The sequence below is a fragment of the Adiantum capillus-veneris genome, chromosome 19 (genome assembly GCF_014529385.1).
Source record: "Adiantum capillus-veneris isolate H3 chromosome 19, ASM1452938v2, whole genome shotgun sequence".
In the NCBI taxonomy this organism is placed as follows: domain Eukaryota; kingdom Viridiplantae; phylum Streptophyta; class Polypodiopsida; order Polypodiales; family Pteridaceae; genus Adiantum; species Adiantum capillus-veneris.
The window spans coordinates 131,933,218-131,950,757 of record NC_140949.1 but is presented as its reverse complement, the minus strand read 5'-3'; the positions used below and the strand labels follow the sequence as shown (position 1 = coordinate 131,950,757).

Below are 17,540 nucleotides of genomic sequence, written 5' to 3'. Positions count from 1 at the left end.
TACAAGCATCTTTGAGCTTCTTAAAAAAAACCTTATCACAAAAAAATATTATGTTTTAGAATATAAGCTTTAATATTCATTTAAATGACCTTTTTCAAGTTAGATGCACGATTGCATACTGTACTAAAATTCTTGCCCGAGAGAGAGAGAGAGAGAGAGAGAGAGAGAGAGAGAGGATTGTTTCAAAGGCATTGTAGCTTGCTAAGCAATGTAGGAAGCTTAAAAAGGGAATACACACACATAATACTTGATCATCAAATTCAAAGAACGCTAATAACTATTTATTTAATGAATTTTGCTTGTGACACAGGTGATGGTACCAAGCTTCAAAAAGAGGAAAAAGCTAAAAGCACTTCAAAACCTCATAACGTTCAATGTCATAAAATTTAGCCAACGAGAGGGAAACATTGTTGGTCATCGTGGAGAAGTAAATGAACATATTTTGAAAAGGTTTGTACCTAGCAAGGAAACTATACAAATCTTTAAATAAAATCCCCATACAATTCAAAGCTTAAAACCAAAATTAATTTACATCAAAAGAAAGTAACTACATAGTTTTGCAAGAAAAAATTCTTATCAACTTCTTCAATGGAAAAGGTACACACACACACACACACACACACACACACACACACACACACACACACGTGCCACGCACACAAACTAAGCTCGTAAAACCAACAATGATGTAGAAAGAAGAGAGGATATCCACACAAAAAGTGTGAATAATGATAGGTGGCACAATCATTTTACAGAGAATTCTCATCAACTTTAGAATAAATTCATAAAAAATTGAGCACTATAAAACTAACAGTGTAGAAAAAGAATGATATATTTGAGAAAATTCAAACAAAATATTGTGATTCAAGGTACCATTTTATACAAAGTTGGGTGGCAAGATGGGCAACTCCTTTTTGTTTTTTATGTCTTTAGTATTTTTGCAATCATGACTTTATGGATGCATCTATATATATATATATATATATATATATATATATATATAGAGAGAGAGAGAGAGAGAGAGAGAGAGAGAGAGAGAGAGAGAGAGAGAGACATGCACACATACATACATACATACATTCATGTTTATCACCCACACACACACGTACATGTATGTATCTATCTATTACATACATTCATCTGTGTCACACACACACAAACACACAGACATGTATGTATCTATTTATATGTATGTATGTATGTATGTGTGTGTGTGGGGGGAGATGCTTGCCTCTTGATTCCTCAACTCAACTCACAGACATCAATTTTCACACTTTGCTTTTGGTAAACGTATCACTAACAATATTTTTACACTTTTCACAACAGAGTTTTTGACCTTTTGGATGTGGATAATGATGGTAGCCTAACACGAGATGAAGTTCGTGTCATGCTAGCCGTTGCTTCCTTCAAGGAGAGAATTAATGAGCATGTGGTGGATCATTTTATGCATCGTCTTGATACAAACAATAGCAACACTATTTCATGGCAAGAGTTTTTGAAGGGCATGATAGAATGGTGCAAAAACGTGAAACCTACTCATTTGCGCTCCTTGAGTACTTTGGAGCTCTTTAAGGTGAGTGCATTGATTTACAAAAAAATTCTTATCCCTTTTAATTATAAATGTATAATTTGTAGGGCATGACAGAGTAGAATAGAGCACAATAAAATGGAAAAAGACTCAAGATTCTTCTATTCGAAAGAAAAAATTTCACCCATGCACCCCCACGATGGAGCGTACACGAGAGCGTACATCACAATCTAGAAGGTACTAGATACATGGCTAAAGTGCTGCTACACAAATAATTCACAATTATCCAAAGAATAGTTTGAGAATATGTTGGCTCTTTGTGACCCTCGGGCCTAGTATATTTCTCGACCCACATCCCAATATTATGTCCCTTGGGTTCCTACCTTCCAACCATCAATGCTCACATGATAGACCTAATCTAACAAATTACTATGATCAAACCTGTTTAAATAGTGCACCGATGAGTTGGAAATAGCTCTAATTTTGAGGCCGGAATAATACCGGGAACTTCCATGGACGATTACTAATGCATAGCTAGCAATTAGCTTACTTATGGCACAATCTACAGGCTAATATGCTGAGATGGTGTGAGCGGACACTAGCCGCACACAAGATGTTGGGGACCAATTATGCTCGCAGCACATATGGATGCTTTTGAGCTACTTTGACACATCCCAAAATCACTGTAATTGTTTCAAAAGCATAGGATTGATGGTAATCCTTTTGAATATCTGATTTTTAATAAGTTGGGCTATAAGTTTTGGGTTTGTACCTAGAAAGTTCGTACATTTTGGCCAAAACTTAGGTATATATAAGTCAATTAAGATGTTTTGTACAAGAATACTTATCTTATCCAACTAGACAAGTAGTACGCTCTACAAATAAGAGCTCACAATGTGTAATTTGAGTAAATTTTGATGTTTTAATGCTAAACGTGGTTTACTGAATTCCTCTTCTTAATTTTGCAATTAATCTCAATTTGACTTGCTTTCTCTTGGATTAGGGAAGTGGAATAGTGAGCATAGAAGGAGATTGAGTGATCTAGAGGAAGGATCAATTAACATACTGAATAGGGAAGGTTAGCGTAGTCAACTCTTTTAATGTGGTTGTACTTGGATTCTAGTATTCGGCACCTATATGTTTTGAGACTAGTCCATTTCATGCTTGCCAATAGGACCTTTTTGAGACTTATTTGTATCTGCATCTTAATTGATAGAATTTTCAAATTTTGACTATATTATTGATACATATGGTGAGTCTTACTGTTACTAAAAACACTTACTGATCCAATTATGCTGCATATTGAGTCTTGATTGGGTCTAATATTAGAGCATTGATATGATTAAATGGCCATGCTACATCACCCATCATTGCAATAACTTGCTAACATTGGTGCTATTTTTAAGGACAAAAAACTAGATGCAAAGAATCATTGGTATTTTTCTCAAGTACTCTAGAGAACTCTAGAACGCTACACCCTCATTTCATACTTATGTGATGATTGAGGGGGTGGTAACATCATTAGGGTCTCTGCTAGACATTTGGTAGTTGGTCGTTTTTGTATATTATGGGATGTGTTGGTATGCCACTTAGAGGGTTTCAATGTTACCATATACCTGTGGTAGTGATGTGTGTGAACGCACTAGGACCGCCGGGGCACTTTGTTCCTCTTTAGGAGGTTTTTTCCTCCGAGCATTGTATATAGCCCATCACTCTAGGGCTATTTATCTTTCCATTGCACACTAAGTAACACACTCTCTATTGTGTGCCTTGAGCTTCCTTCGTCTTCTCCAAGCTGTGTGTGTTTCTCTGCAACCTTAATTCCAACAATTGGTATCAGAGCAGGTTGCGTCCTCCTGGGCTTAGTCGCCAGCTGCTCTAGTATACGCCTGCTCACTTTCTTTGATTTCAATACTTCGGGACAGCTCGTAGAGCTAGGTCTGCTCAGATTTTCGATTTGGGCTCATTTCGGCCTCCGTTTCCACTACAGGCAGTACTGCACAGGCTATTTCGTCATTTTGTGCATAATTTCTGTCAGTGTCGTTTTCTGCATAACAGGTTCCTTATAGTCTTCTACGGTTTGTGCTATATAGCATAGGTTGTTCCCGCTCCGTTTCTCCTATTTTCGGGCAGTTTTCACATCAGGTACAACATTTACCATGGCTGACAACAACAACACAGATGTGTTCAAGATGTTTGCTGCTGAGGACAGGTTGGATGGGGACAACTACCCTATGTGGGCTTATATGATGCAACATGTTCTTGTGTCAAAGGGTGTTTGGAACATTGTGCAGGGCATTGATGTACGTCCTGGTTCTGAGGATGTAGGTGATGTTGAGGATGTTGCAGGTCTTGCTGCAAGGATTGCAGCTGTTAGAGTTGTTTTGCCTACGACACAACAAGCTCGTTGGGATGTTAAGGATGCGCAGGCTCATGCATTGATTGCGTTGTCTATGAAGCACACCATTGTTCCTGACATACGTTCAGCAAAATCTGCAAAACAGGCTTGGGATATTCTAGCAGGTCTTTATGCAAGCCGCAATGAGGCTAAAATTGCTTTGCTGTGTAAAGAGCTGGAGTCGAAGATTATGCATGAGGAAGATGATATGGACACTTTCCTTGCTAGTACCAAGGATATCAATGAGTAACTTATTTTTGCAGGTGAAGTTATTTCAGACAGTTCCCTTGTGCAGACTGTTCTTGATGCCTTACCAGATTCTTACCTGACTTTTTCTAGTACTTGGAGACTTATGACCCAAGGAAATCCAGAAGTTGTCAAGTTTGATGCATTATGCACATTGCTGTTGCAAGAGTCACTTTCCAGAAAAAACAGGACTAGATAGCGTGCAATTGAACAGGCTTTTATTGCTTCTCAAAGAAAGGGTGGTAACAGCAATGCAGCCACTTCTTATGGTTCTACTGCGAGTGGCAAAAATTCTGTTCCTAATGCTTCTGCTGGCAGCAATTCGTTTGGAAATTCTGGTGGTAAGGGCAAAAAGAAGATGCGATGCCATTATTGTAAGGCCAATGATCACTTGATCAAGTCGTGTCCTAAGTTGAAGGCCAAAGAGGCTAAGAAGAAAGAGGGTGGTTCCACTGCAAATGCTGGTTCCACTACAAATGCAGCCATTGTTGAGTCTTCTGTGAAAGGAGACTGTGTTGCTGATGTTGATGCAGAATGGGCTTTTAGCGCAGAGTGCACTTACAATCCTGCTGTCCATGATGCATGCTTGGTAGTTGCTATAGATTCACATGTGTGGTATTTCGACAGTGGTGCTAAAAAGCACATTACCTCACATCGTGAATTGGTTACCTCTCTCGAGTCTGTCCCTCATGGAATTCAGTTACTTGTGCCAACAATGCCTCTTATCCAGTTCAGGGAGTTGGAAAGATTGTGCTCACTGCTGCTAATGGCAGTTCCGTCACACTTGTCGATGCACTTTATGTACCTGGGATCAAGAATATTATCTTGTCTGTATCCGCACTTGCTAGACTTGGACTTGTAGTCAAATTTGTGGATGACAGATGTACAGTTCATGATCTCAATTTTGGTGATGAAATTGTTGCATCTGGCCTTTTGTGCCGTGGACTGTATAAGCTCACTTTGTATGACAAGTGTGGACAAAATTTTGCAAATGCTGTTGCAGATTCAAGGGCTATTTCAGATGCAAAACTTTGGCATGCACGTTTTGGTCATCTGAATTTTGCCAGTTTGCTGCGTTTGCAGAAATCTGACATGGTTGCTTCTTTGCCGCCTCTTGAAGCACTTGTCAAACATGTTTGTGAAGGCTGTATTTTGGGTAAGATGTAGCATTCTAAGTTTCCAAAGGATGGTTCAGTTCGGGCCACATGCAGGTTGCAGCTTGTGCATAGTGATGTTTGTGGACCCATGCAAACTCCATCCTTGGGAAATTACCTGTACTTCGTGACTTTCATTGATGATTACTCTAGGCAGGCATGGGTATTTCCGCTTAAGCGAAGTCCGAAGTTTTTATGTGCTTCAAACAATTTCTGGCTATGGCTGAAAATGTCTCGAAATGTACTATGGGCACCCTCCGTTCCTATCGAGGGGGGGAGTACATGTCTCATGAATTTAATGCATTTCTGGCTAGTCGTGGGATAAAACACCAATGTACAGTGCCTTATACACCTAAGCAAAATGGTGTTGCTGAGAGGAAAAACAGGTCACTGACGAAAATGGCACGATGTACGGTCAAAAGTTAAGCTTTGCCGCATTCTTTTTGGCTTGAGGCCATCATGTGTGCCACTTATGTACTTAACAGGTGTCCTACTAAAGCTTTGCAGTCTATTACTCCATATGAAGCATGGCATGATAGAAAGCCTTCTATTGAGCACATGCGTGTTTTTGGCTGTTTAGCATATGCTTTGGTGCCACAAGTGCAGCGCAGAAAATTGGATGATAAGGCTGTCAAATGTATTTTTGTTGGTTATAGTGCTGAAAGCAAAGGTTACAGGTTGTATCATCCGCAAACAAAACGTATTCTGGTTTCTCGGGATGTAGTGTTTGTGGAAGATTCCGTTCAACCCTTGCTATCATGTACTAGAGACAATAATGTAAGCTCACAGGACATTTATGACACTTTGTTGCCTCTTTTCAGTGGTGGAAATACGAATGTAAGTTCCAATGAAGCAAATGTACAGCCTATGGGGGTTTCTGAAAATATTGTAGATCAGCCTATTACTGATGCAGATGTACATGATGTACTTGATGAGGAAAGGGCTGAAAATGAGCAGGCTAGAGGTATGCCAAAATGGCTGGTGCACACTTTGCATGACAGTAAATTGGATGCCCCTTTGTCTAATCATACTCGTTCAGGCTCTCGCCATGCATATTATGCATCAGATTGTTATGCTTTGGCTGTATCTAGTTTACATGATGTTGAGGAGCCTCTGTCTTTTGATGAAGCACAGAATTGAGAAAATTGGATGGCTGCCATGCAATCAGAATATGATGCACTTATAGAAAATGACACATGGACTTTATGTGATTTGCCTCCTGGCAAAAAGGCCATTGGTACAAAGTGGGTTTACAAGTTAAAACGCAAGCCGGATGGTGAGATCGATCGCCATAAGGCTCGACTTGTTGCAAAGGGTTATGCATAGCAAAAAGGCATTGATTATGAAGAGACTTTTGCTCCCACTTGTCGTATGACTACCGTGCGTTTTCTATGTGCATTGGTAGCTCATTTTGGTTGGGATGTACATCAATGAGACATTGTTACTGCTTTCTTGAATGGTGACATATTTGAGGAAGTTTATGTAACGCAGCCTCGCGGTTTTGTCATAAAAGGACAAGAGGACAAAGTGTGTAGATGTAAGAAGGCTTTGTATGGGTTGAAGCAATCTCCTCGTGCTTGGTATGAGAAAGTTGACACTCATTTGGTTAAACGAGGCTTTCGTAATAGTCCAACAGAAAGCACATTGTATGTAAAGCGTGAGGGTGATGAACTTCTCATTGTGGTTCTTATGTTGATGATTTGTTGATCACTGGACCAAATGAGAGACATATTGCTGAATTTAAGGCTGATTTGAATGCTACTTTCAAGATGAAAGATTTGGGGCTGTTGCATCATTACTTGGGTATACAGTTTAAGTAGTGTGATGGTGGTATTGCCTTGTGTCAGAAAAGTTACATAGAGACATTGCTATGTAAGTTTGGACTTGAGGATTGCAAACCTATTGCCACTCCCATGGAAACAGGTTTGAAGTTGAGTCTACATGATGCTGGCGATCCTGAGGATGTCACTCTTTATCAAATTGCTGTTGGCTGCCACATTTATGTATGCAAGGCCGGATATTCAGTTTGCAGTCTCACAGGTCAGCAGATTTATGCATAGCCCAGGGTCTAAGCATTGGCAGGCTGCCAAGAGGATTTTCTGCTACCTTAGTGGCACTTTACATCTTGGCCTTTTTTATCCCAAGGGGGGATCATTGCCGCCAGACTTACATGCTTTTTCAGACTTAGATTGGGTTGGTTGTTTTGACACGCGAGTGTCCACAAGTGGTTTTTGTTTCATGCTTGGCAGTTCATGTATATCATGGTTGAGCAAGACGCAACCTACTGTGGCCACTTCGAGTTGTGAGGCTGAGTACAGGGTAGTCTTCACAGCTACGGTTGAGTGTGTATGGCTTAGACGCCTTATGGCTGATTTGGGTGTTGGACAGGACACCGCCAACACTATCTATACTGACAGTCATAGCGCATTGGCAGTTACAAGGAACCTAGTTTTTCATGCTCGCACAAAGCACATTGAGGTGCATTACCACTATGTCAGGGAGAGGCTCTTAACAGGAGAGATCAGCTTGGCTTATGTGCCAACATAGGACAACCTTGCAGATCTTTTCACAAAGGCATTGTCTCGTGAGAAGCTTGAAGCTTTCCGTAAAGCTTTGGGCTTACTCCCCTTTGTGGACTGATCATGTCCTTCCTAAGCATGGCACTTCCCTTTACTCATGTGCCAGCTCTCGTTCACCGCATCACTCCAGGGGGGATTTGTTACCATATACATGTGGTAGTGATGTGTGTGAACACACTAGGACTGCCGGGGCACTTTTTCCCTCTTTAGGAGGTTTTTTCCCCCGAGCATTGTATATACGCCCATCACTCTAGGGCTATCTATCTTTCCATTGCACACTAAGTAACACACTCTCTATTGTGTGCCTTGAGCTTCCTTCGTCTTCTCCAAACTGTGTGTGTTTCTCTGCAACCCTAATTCCAACATACAAAAACTTTACAAAGTTGAACATGTAAAATTTTTGTTTAGGAGATCGTGAAAGATGGAGCAATCCCTTAATTTGGTCAATTTTTTAAGTATTGCTACCTTTAAAATTTTTAAATATTCCTTTTAGCATCAAGGAGTAAGGTAACTAGATCAAATCTTTGCCCAAAAGTTATTTAGAGGGTGGATCTTTGGTATACATATTGCATCTAGGAGTAATGTAAAAATCAAATCTCTGCCCAAAGGTGTCGAGAAATGAGCCTTATGGTCACATATGCCAAAAGAGTGCAAACTAGAAAAAATGACCAATAGAGCTTGGATATAGTGGGAATTCTAGCTTTGGTAATCATCTGAATCTTCAAACTATCACTAAGGAGAAGTTGAAACCAAACTAGGTTGAAATCCTTAAAAGAGCAAAGCTATTTTTTCTTCATATTGAAAATCTAGGTTTGAAACAATCCTTCTCAAGGCTTTTCACAATCAGACAAATTTTAGTCAAAAAGTGGTCTAATTGAGACTTTTTTCTAGAGTTTGTGTTGAGTGTGATGATTACAAGATTGAATGTGGTTAAATAACCTTACGAAAGCTAATTAAGCCAAGAGATTACTAAACATCCTTGTATTTTGGGAAAGCCCAAAAGTCACCGTTTTTTGGATCTCAACACAATGCAGTAAATCAAGTTCATTTTGGGGTGTTGGGAAAAGTTTCAATCACTTTGGGTCAGTAAAACTTCTAATATGGTCCAAAAAGTGAAAATCCTCAGCAAATTCTAAAAATGAAACAAACCATTGATGAGGATTATTGTAAACACTTGCCACAAGGTGGCTGTAGGGTTAAAGGTTGTGATTATTGGTACCCCACAAGTTGCAATCCTTGGAGTTCCATGGAGCAAGATACTTTAAGACTACCTAGTACTATGTGAGATAGGAAATGATAGTTTTGTTGAAAAATAACATTGAGATCGGGAGGTATTGGGCTAAAACACCAAAACAATTGCAAAAGTTATTTTTTTCAAACACGGATTTTAACAATCTTTGGGTTTTCATAGTGACCGAAATTCATCTACAAGGGCTAAAGCATCAATGAGTGATGGATTCATATGGTTAAAAGGTGCATCGATGCTCAAACCAAAGATTACAATTTTTGGACTTAAGTGTTGGTGAAGCTCTCAGTGAGGATTGGAATTCCTCACTACTCTTTTTTGCTATATATGATTAAAAGAATAGATAAGGTTAGTGTGCTCAATGTGATGGGTGTCCGGCCAATTGGCTTAAACCGTAACAATCTCCCACTTGAAGGCCAACATGGCCCAAGTGGCCTATGTATGTACAACCTGTACAAGCGTGAATTGAATCTTGTGGCCTATACCCATCATCTCCATGCAATGTGTAAAACCGTTCTGAGGTTAGGCTCTTTGTGAGAGCATCTGCAGGATTGTCATCCGCATGAATATTTTCTAGCTCAATGTGCCTGCTAGCCAACATGTCACCATGAAACACTGGAGTTTGAGTAATGCCAAGATCTCCCACTAGGAAAGCTAACCATACAGCTTCCTTGCTAGCATAAAAAACTACCACATACTCTACCTCTATGGTGGAAGATGACATATAATTTTGGAGACATGATCTCCATGACACCATTGCTCTAGAAAATAGAAAAACATAGCTAGACATAGATCTTCAACTATCCACACAACCCACATAGTCAGCATCCATGTAATCCACAATGGATGCATCACTATTCCCAAAGCATAAGCACTTTTCTATCGTACCTTTCACATATCTCAAAATGTGCTTCATAAATTCCTAGTGCTTTCTCCTAGGATTTGTCATATATCTGCTAACCAATCCCACTCCAAAATCATTGTGTGGTCTCGTGGCTACCATGGCATACATGAGATTGCCAATTGCTGAAGAATATGGTACATTGACCATTTTCACTTTCTTAGCATCAGACTTCGGAGCATCATTCTTGCTAAGTCTTTTATATGCATGCATTGGGGTACTCAATGTAGACTTCCCTCCCTATATATTAAAATGTTGCAAGACCTTGTGGATATATGTTTCTTGAGACAACTCTAGTATTCCACATTTTCTATCCTCTTGATACACATACCAAGAAAGTGACTTTCATCTCACTAATCCTTCCTAGAAAACTGCGTGCTAAGTGACTTCTTCAAGATGGCAATCTTGTCTTTGGACTTCTTGACAATGAGCATATCATTGACATAAAGTATTAAGATGATAAGTAAACCATCATTCAACGTTTAGGTATACAAGCAGTGATCTTCCTGACTCCTTTCACGTACTTGTCAAACTTTATGTACCACTTCCTTCAGCCTTGTGTAAAGCCATACAATGCCTTATGCAATCTACACACCAGTTTTGCCATAATAGGCTTCTCAGGTTTGACTTCAAAACCCTCTGGTTGTGTCATGAAGACATCCTCATCAAGATTCACGTTTAGGAAAGCCGTCTTCATGTACATTTGGATAAGTTCAATGTCTTCAATGGCTAATAGTCCAAGCACAAGACACACTGTATTCATCTTAACCACTAGAGAAGAAATCTCATTAAATCCACACCTTTCTTTTTCTTTAAACCACTAGCAACCGTTCTAGCCTTGTACTTAGGCTTGGGATCTTCTGCGGTGTACCTTTTTTTATACACCCATTTGCAAGGCAAGGCTAATTTTTCCTTTGGAAACTCTGTTAGTTCCCTAGTTTCATTTTCCATAATGGACTTATACTCAAATTGCATTACCTTCTCCCACTTCATGCTATCTTCCATTTCAATAGCCTCTTGGTAGTAGGTAGGATCTTCACAGTCATTGACCAATAGATAATCTAATCTTTGCTAAAACCGCTTAGAGACATGTGCTTGACTGCTAGACTCTGCTCTTGTAGGAGCATCACTAGTAGATTTGCGTGATTGGACTTGAGGATACATCCTCAAATCTCACTTTGCGATAACCTCTCTGTGTAATTGGACTTGAGACTATGTCCTCAAATCTCACTTTGCGCTACTCAACCTCTTTCACAGGCTATCTGTGTATCTTTGATTCATTGAAGATCACTTGTGAGTTGTAAATAACTCTCTAAGATTTTGGGTGCCAGAGACGATAACCCATCTCGCCATCTGTACCATAGCCAATGAAGATGCATTTGTGTCACTTGGGGTTCAACTTCTTTCTAATCTCTCTACGCACATGTGAGAATGCCTCACACCCAAATACACATAATCTATCATAATAAGCTTCTTGCCTATCCACATCTCTTATGGAATCTTGTAGTTCAACGGTGTAATAAGCCACCTATTGATTATATGCACCGCTATCATCATAACTTCTCCCCCCAAAACTCTTGAGGTAAATTCTCCATAGATAGCATCAAAGTGACCCTCTTCTAAATAGTCCTATTCATGTACTTAACAACTTCATTCTAAGCATGTGTGTACACTGTAGTAAATTTCCTTTGAATTCCTCTTTTTCTACATAATTTGTTGAACTTGGTGGAGATGTATTCTCATTAGTTTTCAGTGTGCAAAGCCTTCAACTTCTTACCTGAATGGTCCTCAACCATAGCTAGGAAATTTGGAAGACACTAAAAACTATCTTTCCTCTTCAAGAGGTAGACCCACACCTTTTGAGTAGAGTCATCTATGAAAGTCAAGAAATAAAATGCTCCCTACCCCGCCGCTTCTGCTAGAGACTTATGTGGCAAAGGCCCACATAGATCACTAGAGGATTTCCTAGCTTTTGATCTAATGGCAAAGTGGTAAGCTTAGTTTGTTTCTCTTATATGCAATGCTCACATAAGCTAAAACTGAAGTAAGTTAACACAACGATATAACCAAAATCCTGTAACTGCTTCATTCCCTTTTGACTCATATGACCAAGCTCGCTATGCCACAACTTAGTAGAACATAGCTCGACTACATAGATACAGTTCTCTTTCACAGAAGAAACATACAAGGAATATATTGAGCTAGACTTTTGGCCTTCGAGCATAACCAATTTACCTCTTTTGATAATCCAACAACCATTGCCAACAAACATTGTAGTGTATCTAAGATCATCAAATTGTCATGCTGAAACCAAGCTTTTAATTAGCTTTGGCACATGTCTAACACCTCAAAGAATGAACTTAGTACTATTGCGCATAGACAAATTCACGTTTCTAATTCCACCTATCTAAAGTTGATGAGAATTATCTAGCTTAACCAAACCATGTGTAAAAGCATAACTGAAGTCAATACCATGAAAATTCGCACCTGAGTCAATAATCCAATTCTGGGCATAGCATTTGTCAAGATCTAACAATGCTTTGGGGCTCAAATAAGAAGTGAAGACTAGCACATCTGATGATGGTGGCATGCCAGGATCAACATCAACATGTGGAGACTCAACGACATTGAGCTCCTTTATCTTCATACCACTTTTAGGAGGCACAAGACTTACAACAATGGATGTACCCTTCTCTATTTGCAACAACAGATGGAAATCCTTTTTCATGCGTCCTTTCTTGTGACAATGGTAGCATTCGATGTTCCTTGTGTCATGTCCATGACTCTTGCTACGTGCGTCCTTCTGATCTTGAGAATGATCACGACTACGCCTACAACCTCTCTACCTTTGATTGTTTCTGTAGCTACATCCACCAACCATATTTTCATCACCATGACTAATGTTGAATCTCTTTTGTGAGAAAAACACTAGTAACATCACTAAAAACAACCCTTTCCCTTAGGGACAAAGTTAGTAATGGTAATGTTAAAGGTATCCCATGATGTAAGCAAAAAACATAGCAACAAAATGGCTTTCATTTTGTCATCAATACTAAGCCTCTTTGATGTAAGTTATGCAAACAAGCTATTTATTGGGGTAAAGGTGGTGTGCGTCAGAGGCGTCCGTCCGTCCATCCCTTTTACACACCTTATTTTTTACTAGTTAGAAGAATAAGGGGTTCTCTCTCACACATTGTGGTGAGTTGTTCGACCCATATCCTATTTTCTCTCTCTCTCTCTCTCTCTCTCTCTCTCTCTCTCCCCCCCTCTCTCTCTCTCTCTCTCCACACATGCACTGCATTGCACACTCTTCAAGTGGTATCAGAGCGCATGGCAATCGTGGGGAGGATGGTAGCGTCGATAGATTTGAGGCGATGGCTTGCTCACTCTCGACAGTGGAGAGATCAAGAAATATTGGAAGCTTTGTGAGAAAGAAACGGGAGCTTGTGAGCTTAGCTGAGAGGGATGCATGCTGAGGGTGTGGAAGATAGTGTGTAGATGAAGGTGTTGCCCTAAAACTGTGTGCACAACAACACTGTTTTGAAATTTTTTTCTCTCCTTGTAGAAGGCAAATGTGAAAATTCTGCCCATTGCTCCTCTGTTTCGACCGGATCCACAACTTTGGAGACGAAACTTTTTGCAAATTTCTGACCGCTTTGCTAATATTCAACTCAGACTGACTGTATGAAAAAAATTTCAGGCTTTCTGTTTTTGCGTTATGCGCAAGTTTGATGCACCTTTGGAAGCATGGTAGGTGCTCAAAGCTGAGTGCATAAATTCTAAGTTGAAGATACAATTTCAGCTTGTGCAAAGCTTGTGGTTTATCCCGATCGGACGAGCAGCTCCTCACACTGATCATCAATGTAAGCACCCTCTTTATGGTATTGCAAGGCCCTTATTGAACAAGACATCACGTATACGTTGCTGCCATATCATGAATTTTGTGCCATCAAACGTTTTTATATAATTCTCTTCTTCCTCAAAAGTTCCAGCCATGACAACTGACAAGAGTAAATGTAAGAGAGTAAGGCTAGGAATTTATGGTGAATTTTTTTTTGTAAGTTTTGGTAGAGTCTCCTCTATTTAGAGATGAAAATCTCAACTACAAACTAAGCAAAATCTCTACAATGTCAATGCAAAAGAGTGTAATAAGCAAACTAGAGGACTTGCGGTAAAAATACGACAATGTCTCCTCTATACAAAGACCAAAATCTCAAGTGAAACTGGGCCAAAAACAATGCATCAAATCGCATAAATTTCTCAAAGAAACTGTCGAGCGAATGACTGCCAACTTGGCATCAAAACACCTATACCTGTCTATACATGTCCTATGATGACGAGGCCACTAATAGAGATCTTAAGCAACTTAATCCACCTCACATTGGGTCACCCGCCCCCAATGCTCGGCCTTAAAAATCCTTACACAACGATCCTCACAAAAGGTTATGTAGACACAACTAGCCACAGTTTCAAAAAGGGCTCTTCCGGATCGAGTCTTAGAAATGGTTGGGACTGCCAAAACAAGCTAAATTGGCTTCACAACGAGGTACAATGACAGTATGCGCAACACAATGTACATGCAAAATGTGAAATTGTCAATGCAAAACTACAGGACATGCGCTCAAACAGATGCCAATGAGTACCCAAGAAAAAGCATAGAACCAGCTCCTTGCAGGGAATAAAATGCTCTCAATAGATCACAAGTACTCTCAAGTGCTAGTCACACATAAAACATATGCATCGAAAACTCACATTGGAACTGTAATTTTGTCACTATCAAAGAGGTTCGTAGATCTGCTATATCCAGAGAACCTATGATTGTTGCTGTTGTGCATGTCAAAACTGTACCTAAGAGCTATCTTTGAGAATTCGTAAACGGCTATGCATATGCATTACCACAAAGAACATACATCAATGCCAAGTACGCATATGGAAATCCAAATATGCACTCCAAAATGTATAGAACTGCTACTAATGGCAATCTATAATTTGTCTCCCACTATCGACAAGCTGTCTATTTGTCTCGCTCACTACAATGCCAGAGAGCATATGAAAATCTCTAATTGATTTTGATGATGATTCTAGGTGTCACTCCTCTATGGAAGAGGCACCTCATCCATGCAATTCAATGTCAGGATAAAAGTCCATGCTGGAAGCGAAAAAACAAGTTGTCGATGTTGAGAAAATTGGTTGTCAATGCTGGAGGAGAGACAATGTGCTCTCTCACTCGCTATGCCGATGTCGAGAAGAGAAGTGTGTGTCTTGAGGCCTTCTATGTGATGCTAAAATGAAGCTATCTCTTTCTCTTTGTACACTCTCTCCCCTCTCTTACTCAACTTGAATATACAATCTGTCCTGTGAAAACAACCTTTGTGTTTTTGATTTTTGACACACTTGTGCTCTGAATCAACCAATGAGTTCTTCTATATAGTTGTAGAGCTCAAAGAGATCTCCATTTTTTTGATAAAATTTTTTAAATTCAAGTTTTGCACCTCAAATTATGGGCAATTTAGTGACCTACGATCAATTTTCCCTAAACTGAGCAAGCTGCTTCTCTCTCTCTTTGACTTCATAGAAATCTCAATCTCTTAGACCTTGTGGCTTGTGTGGTGTTCAACTCCTTTCCACCTTGATATGTGAGCTCTATGTGTTGACCTCACAATACCTCCATATTCATGGAATCTCTGAGCTTTAATCCATTGCTGATGTGAAGCTCGCCGAGAGAGGAGTAGCACCACAACCTTTGGCTTTAATACCACTTGTAGCGTGTACGGTGCGTGAGGAGTGAGAGGGAGAAGAAGAGAAAACATAGAATTTTGGTGGAGCTCTCAGTGAGGATTGGAATGCCTCACTACTCCTTATTGTTATGATAGGGGTATTTGAACACATACCTAGTTTTGCATCGCTCTAAACATAATAGGGTTATCCAAAATTGCAATTTTGGGACTTAACAAGGGTATCTGAGCACATACAGTGCTTGACCTAGGTTAGGGACAACTTCAACACAAAAGTAAACCAAGAAGGCACCCTTAGAAGGGGTAAATAGATAGCCATACTTAGATTTGAACATACCTTGTGGAACATTGAGTCCACTTAAGGGCAAAAGAGAGCTACTCAATCGTTGGTCTTGCAAGTATCAATCTTGAATAATAATCAATCTTTTAATTTTTAAGCATGCTCACAGCAGGTTGTGTTTTGTTGATTACTATGTAGTTTAATGAACCCTAGGTTTGGTAGAGTGCTAGTATTGAGAGCTAGCAATCGAAGAGATTGTAAGAGTAGAGTCTTTAAGGAAGAGAGCCTGAATCAAATCATCCAAATAGATTTAATCATCCAACACATACTTAGACTCAAGTTTAAGCATGGATTTGAAATCAAAGAGATTGTAAGAGTAGAGTCTTTAAGGAAAGGAGCCCGAATCAAATCACTAAAATAGACTTAATCGTCCAACGCATACTTAGACTCAAGTTTAAGCATGGATTGAACGAGATGATTTTCAAGGAGGCAAAGGCTCTAGGATGGGGTTAGGGATAGGTGATGTTACCATAGGAGTGTCTTATTTGGCCCATGAGGACTATGAATCCTCTTAAAGAATTTCTATTTTCAGGTAGGATTTTTCTCCAATATTAAAATAATGTATGTATTTATCTAAAGGAATGTGTTGTACACGGGTTGGTTCAATTATTTTTCCATTATAACCAAGGAGGAGGTTCCAAAGGCCCCTTATAAGGGAATATTGATTGAAAATTGTGTTCCAACTAAAGCTTCACTGAACTGAAGGATGAGTCCCAAGAGGAGCAAGAGACCTTTGGGAGCATGAACACTCAGTAAGGATATAGGGTGTATAGGCCAAGCAATCATTAATTGTATAGAGAGATGTAGTGAGAGAAAGAGTACACACGCTTTGAGAAATGGATAAGAACACTTTGCTATTAGCTTGAAAATGTGAGTAGATATTTGGCTAAATATAGGCACAAGAAAGGATGACAACATGAGATACATCATCAAAGAATACATCATGGTAAGCAGTACATATCCTAGGCAAACTCTATCACATGTTTTTTTTTGTTTTTTGCAGTACTCATAATAGTGAGTTTTATGTGATGGGAACGGCTTGGGGTTGCGAAGGGTCGGCGGTCTGCAGATCCGTGGATTGCTTTGGTCTTTCTTGGTGCATGGTGTGCGCTCCTTGCCGCACTGTCGAAGCAAGGGCCTTGCCTAACACTGTGTGCGAGCCATAGACGGCTCCAAGCACACAACTAGCTTAACTAGTAAGCTCAAAAGAGGGCAATGGTGTGTCACTCACCGCTCTATGCTCCTTCCGTGGAGGATTCCTCGCCGCGAAGAAGAAGGAGACGCCGCTACATCGCGCTCAACCGCTTCACCGCCGTCGTGCCGCCGCAATGCTCGATCGCTCTCTCTCTCTCTCTCACACACACACACACACACACACACACACACACACACACACACACACACACACACACA

At 39.9% G+C, this 17,540-nt stretch overlaps 1 protein-coding gene across 1 annotated transcript in view; it reads left to right on the top strand.

Annotated features, from left to right (window-relative positions):
- The window catches only part of LOC147434886 (uncharacterized), a 51,715-nt gene that overhangs the window by 12,581 nt on the left and 21,594 nt on the right, over positions 1–17,540 (top strand). Inside the window, exons 7-8 of the mRNA XM_086491277.1 lie at positions 311–450; positions 1,327–1,573. Coding sequence (XP_086347403.1) covers positions 311–450; positions 1,327–1,573 — 387 coding nt within the window. The remainder of the gene's footprint in view (positions 1–310; positions 451–1,326; positions 1,574–17,540) is intronic.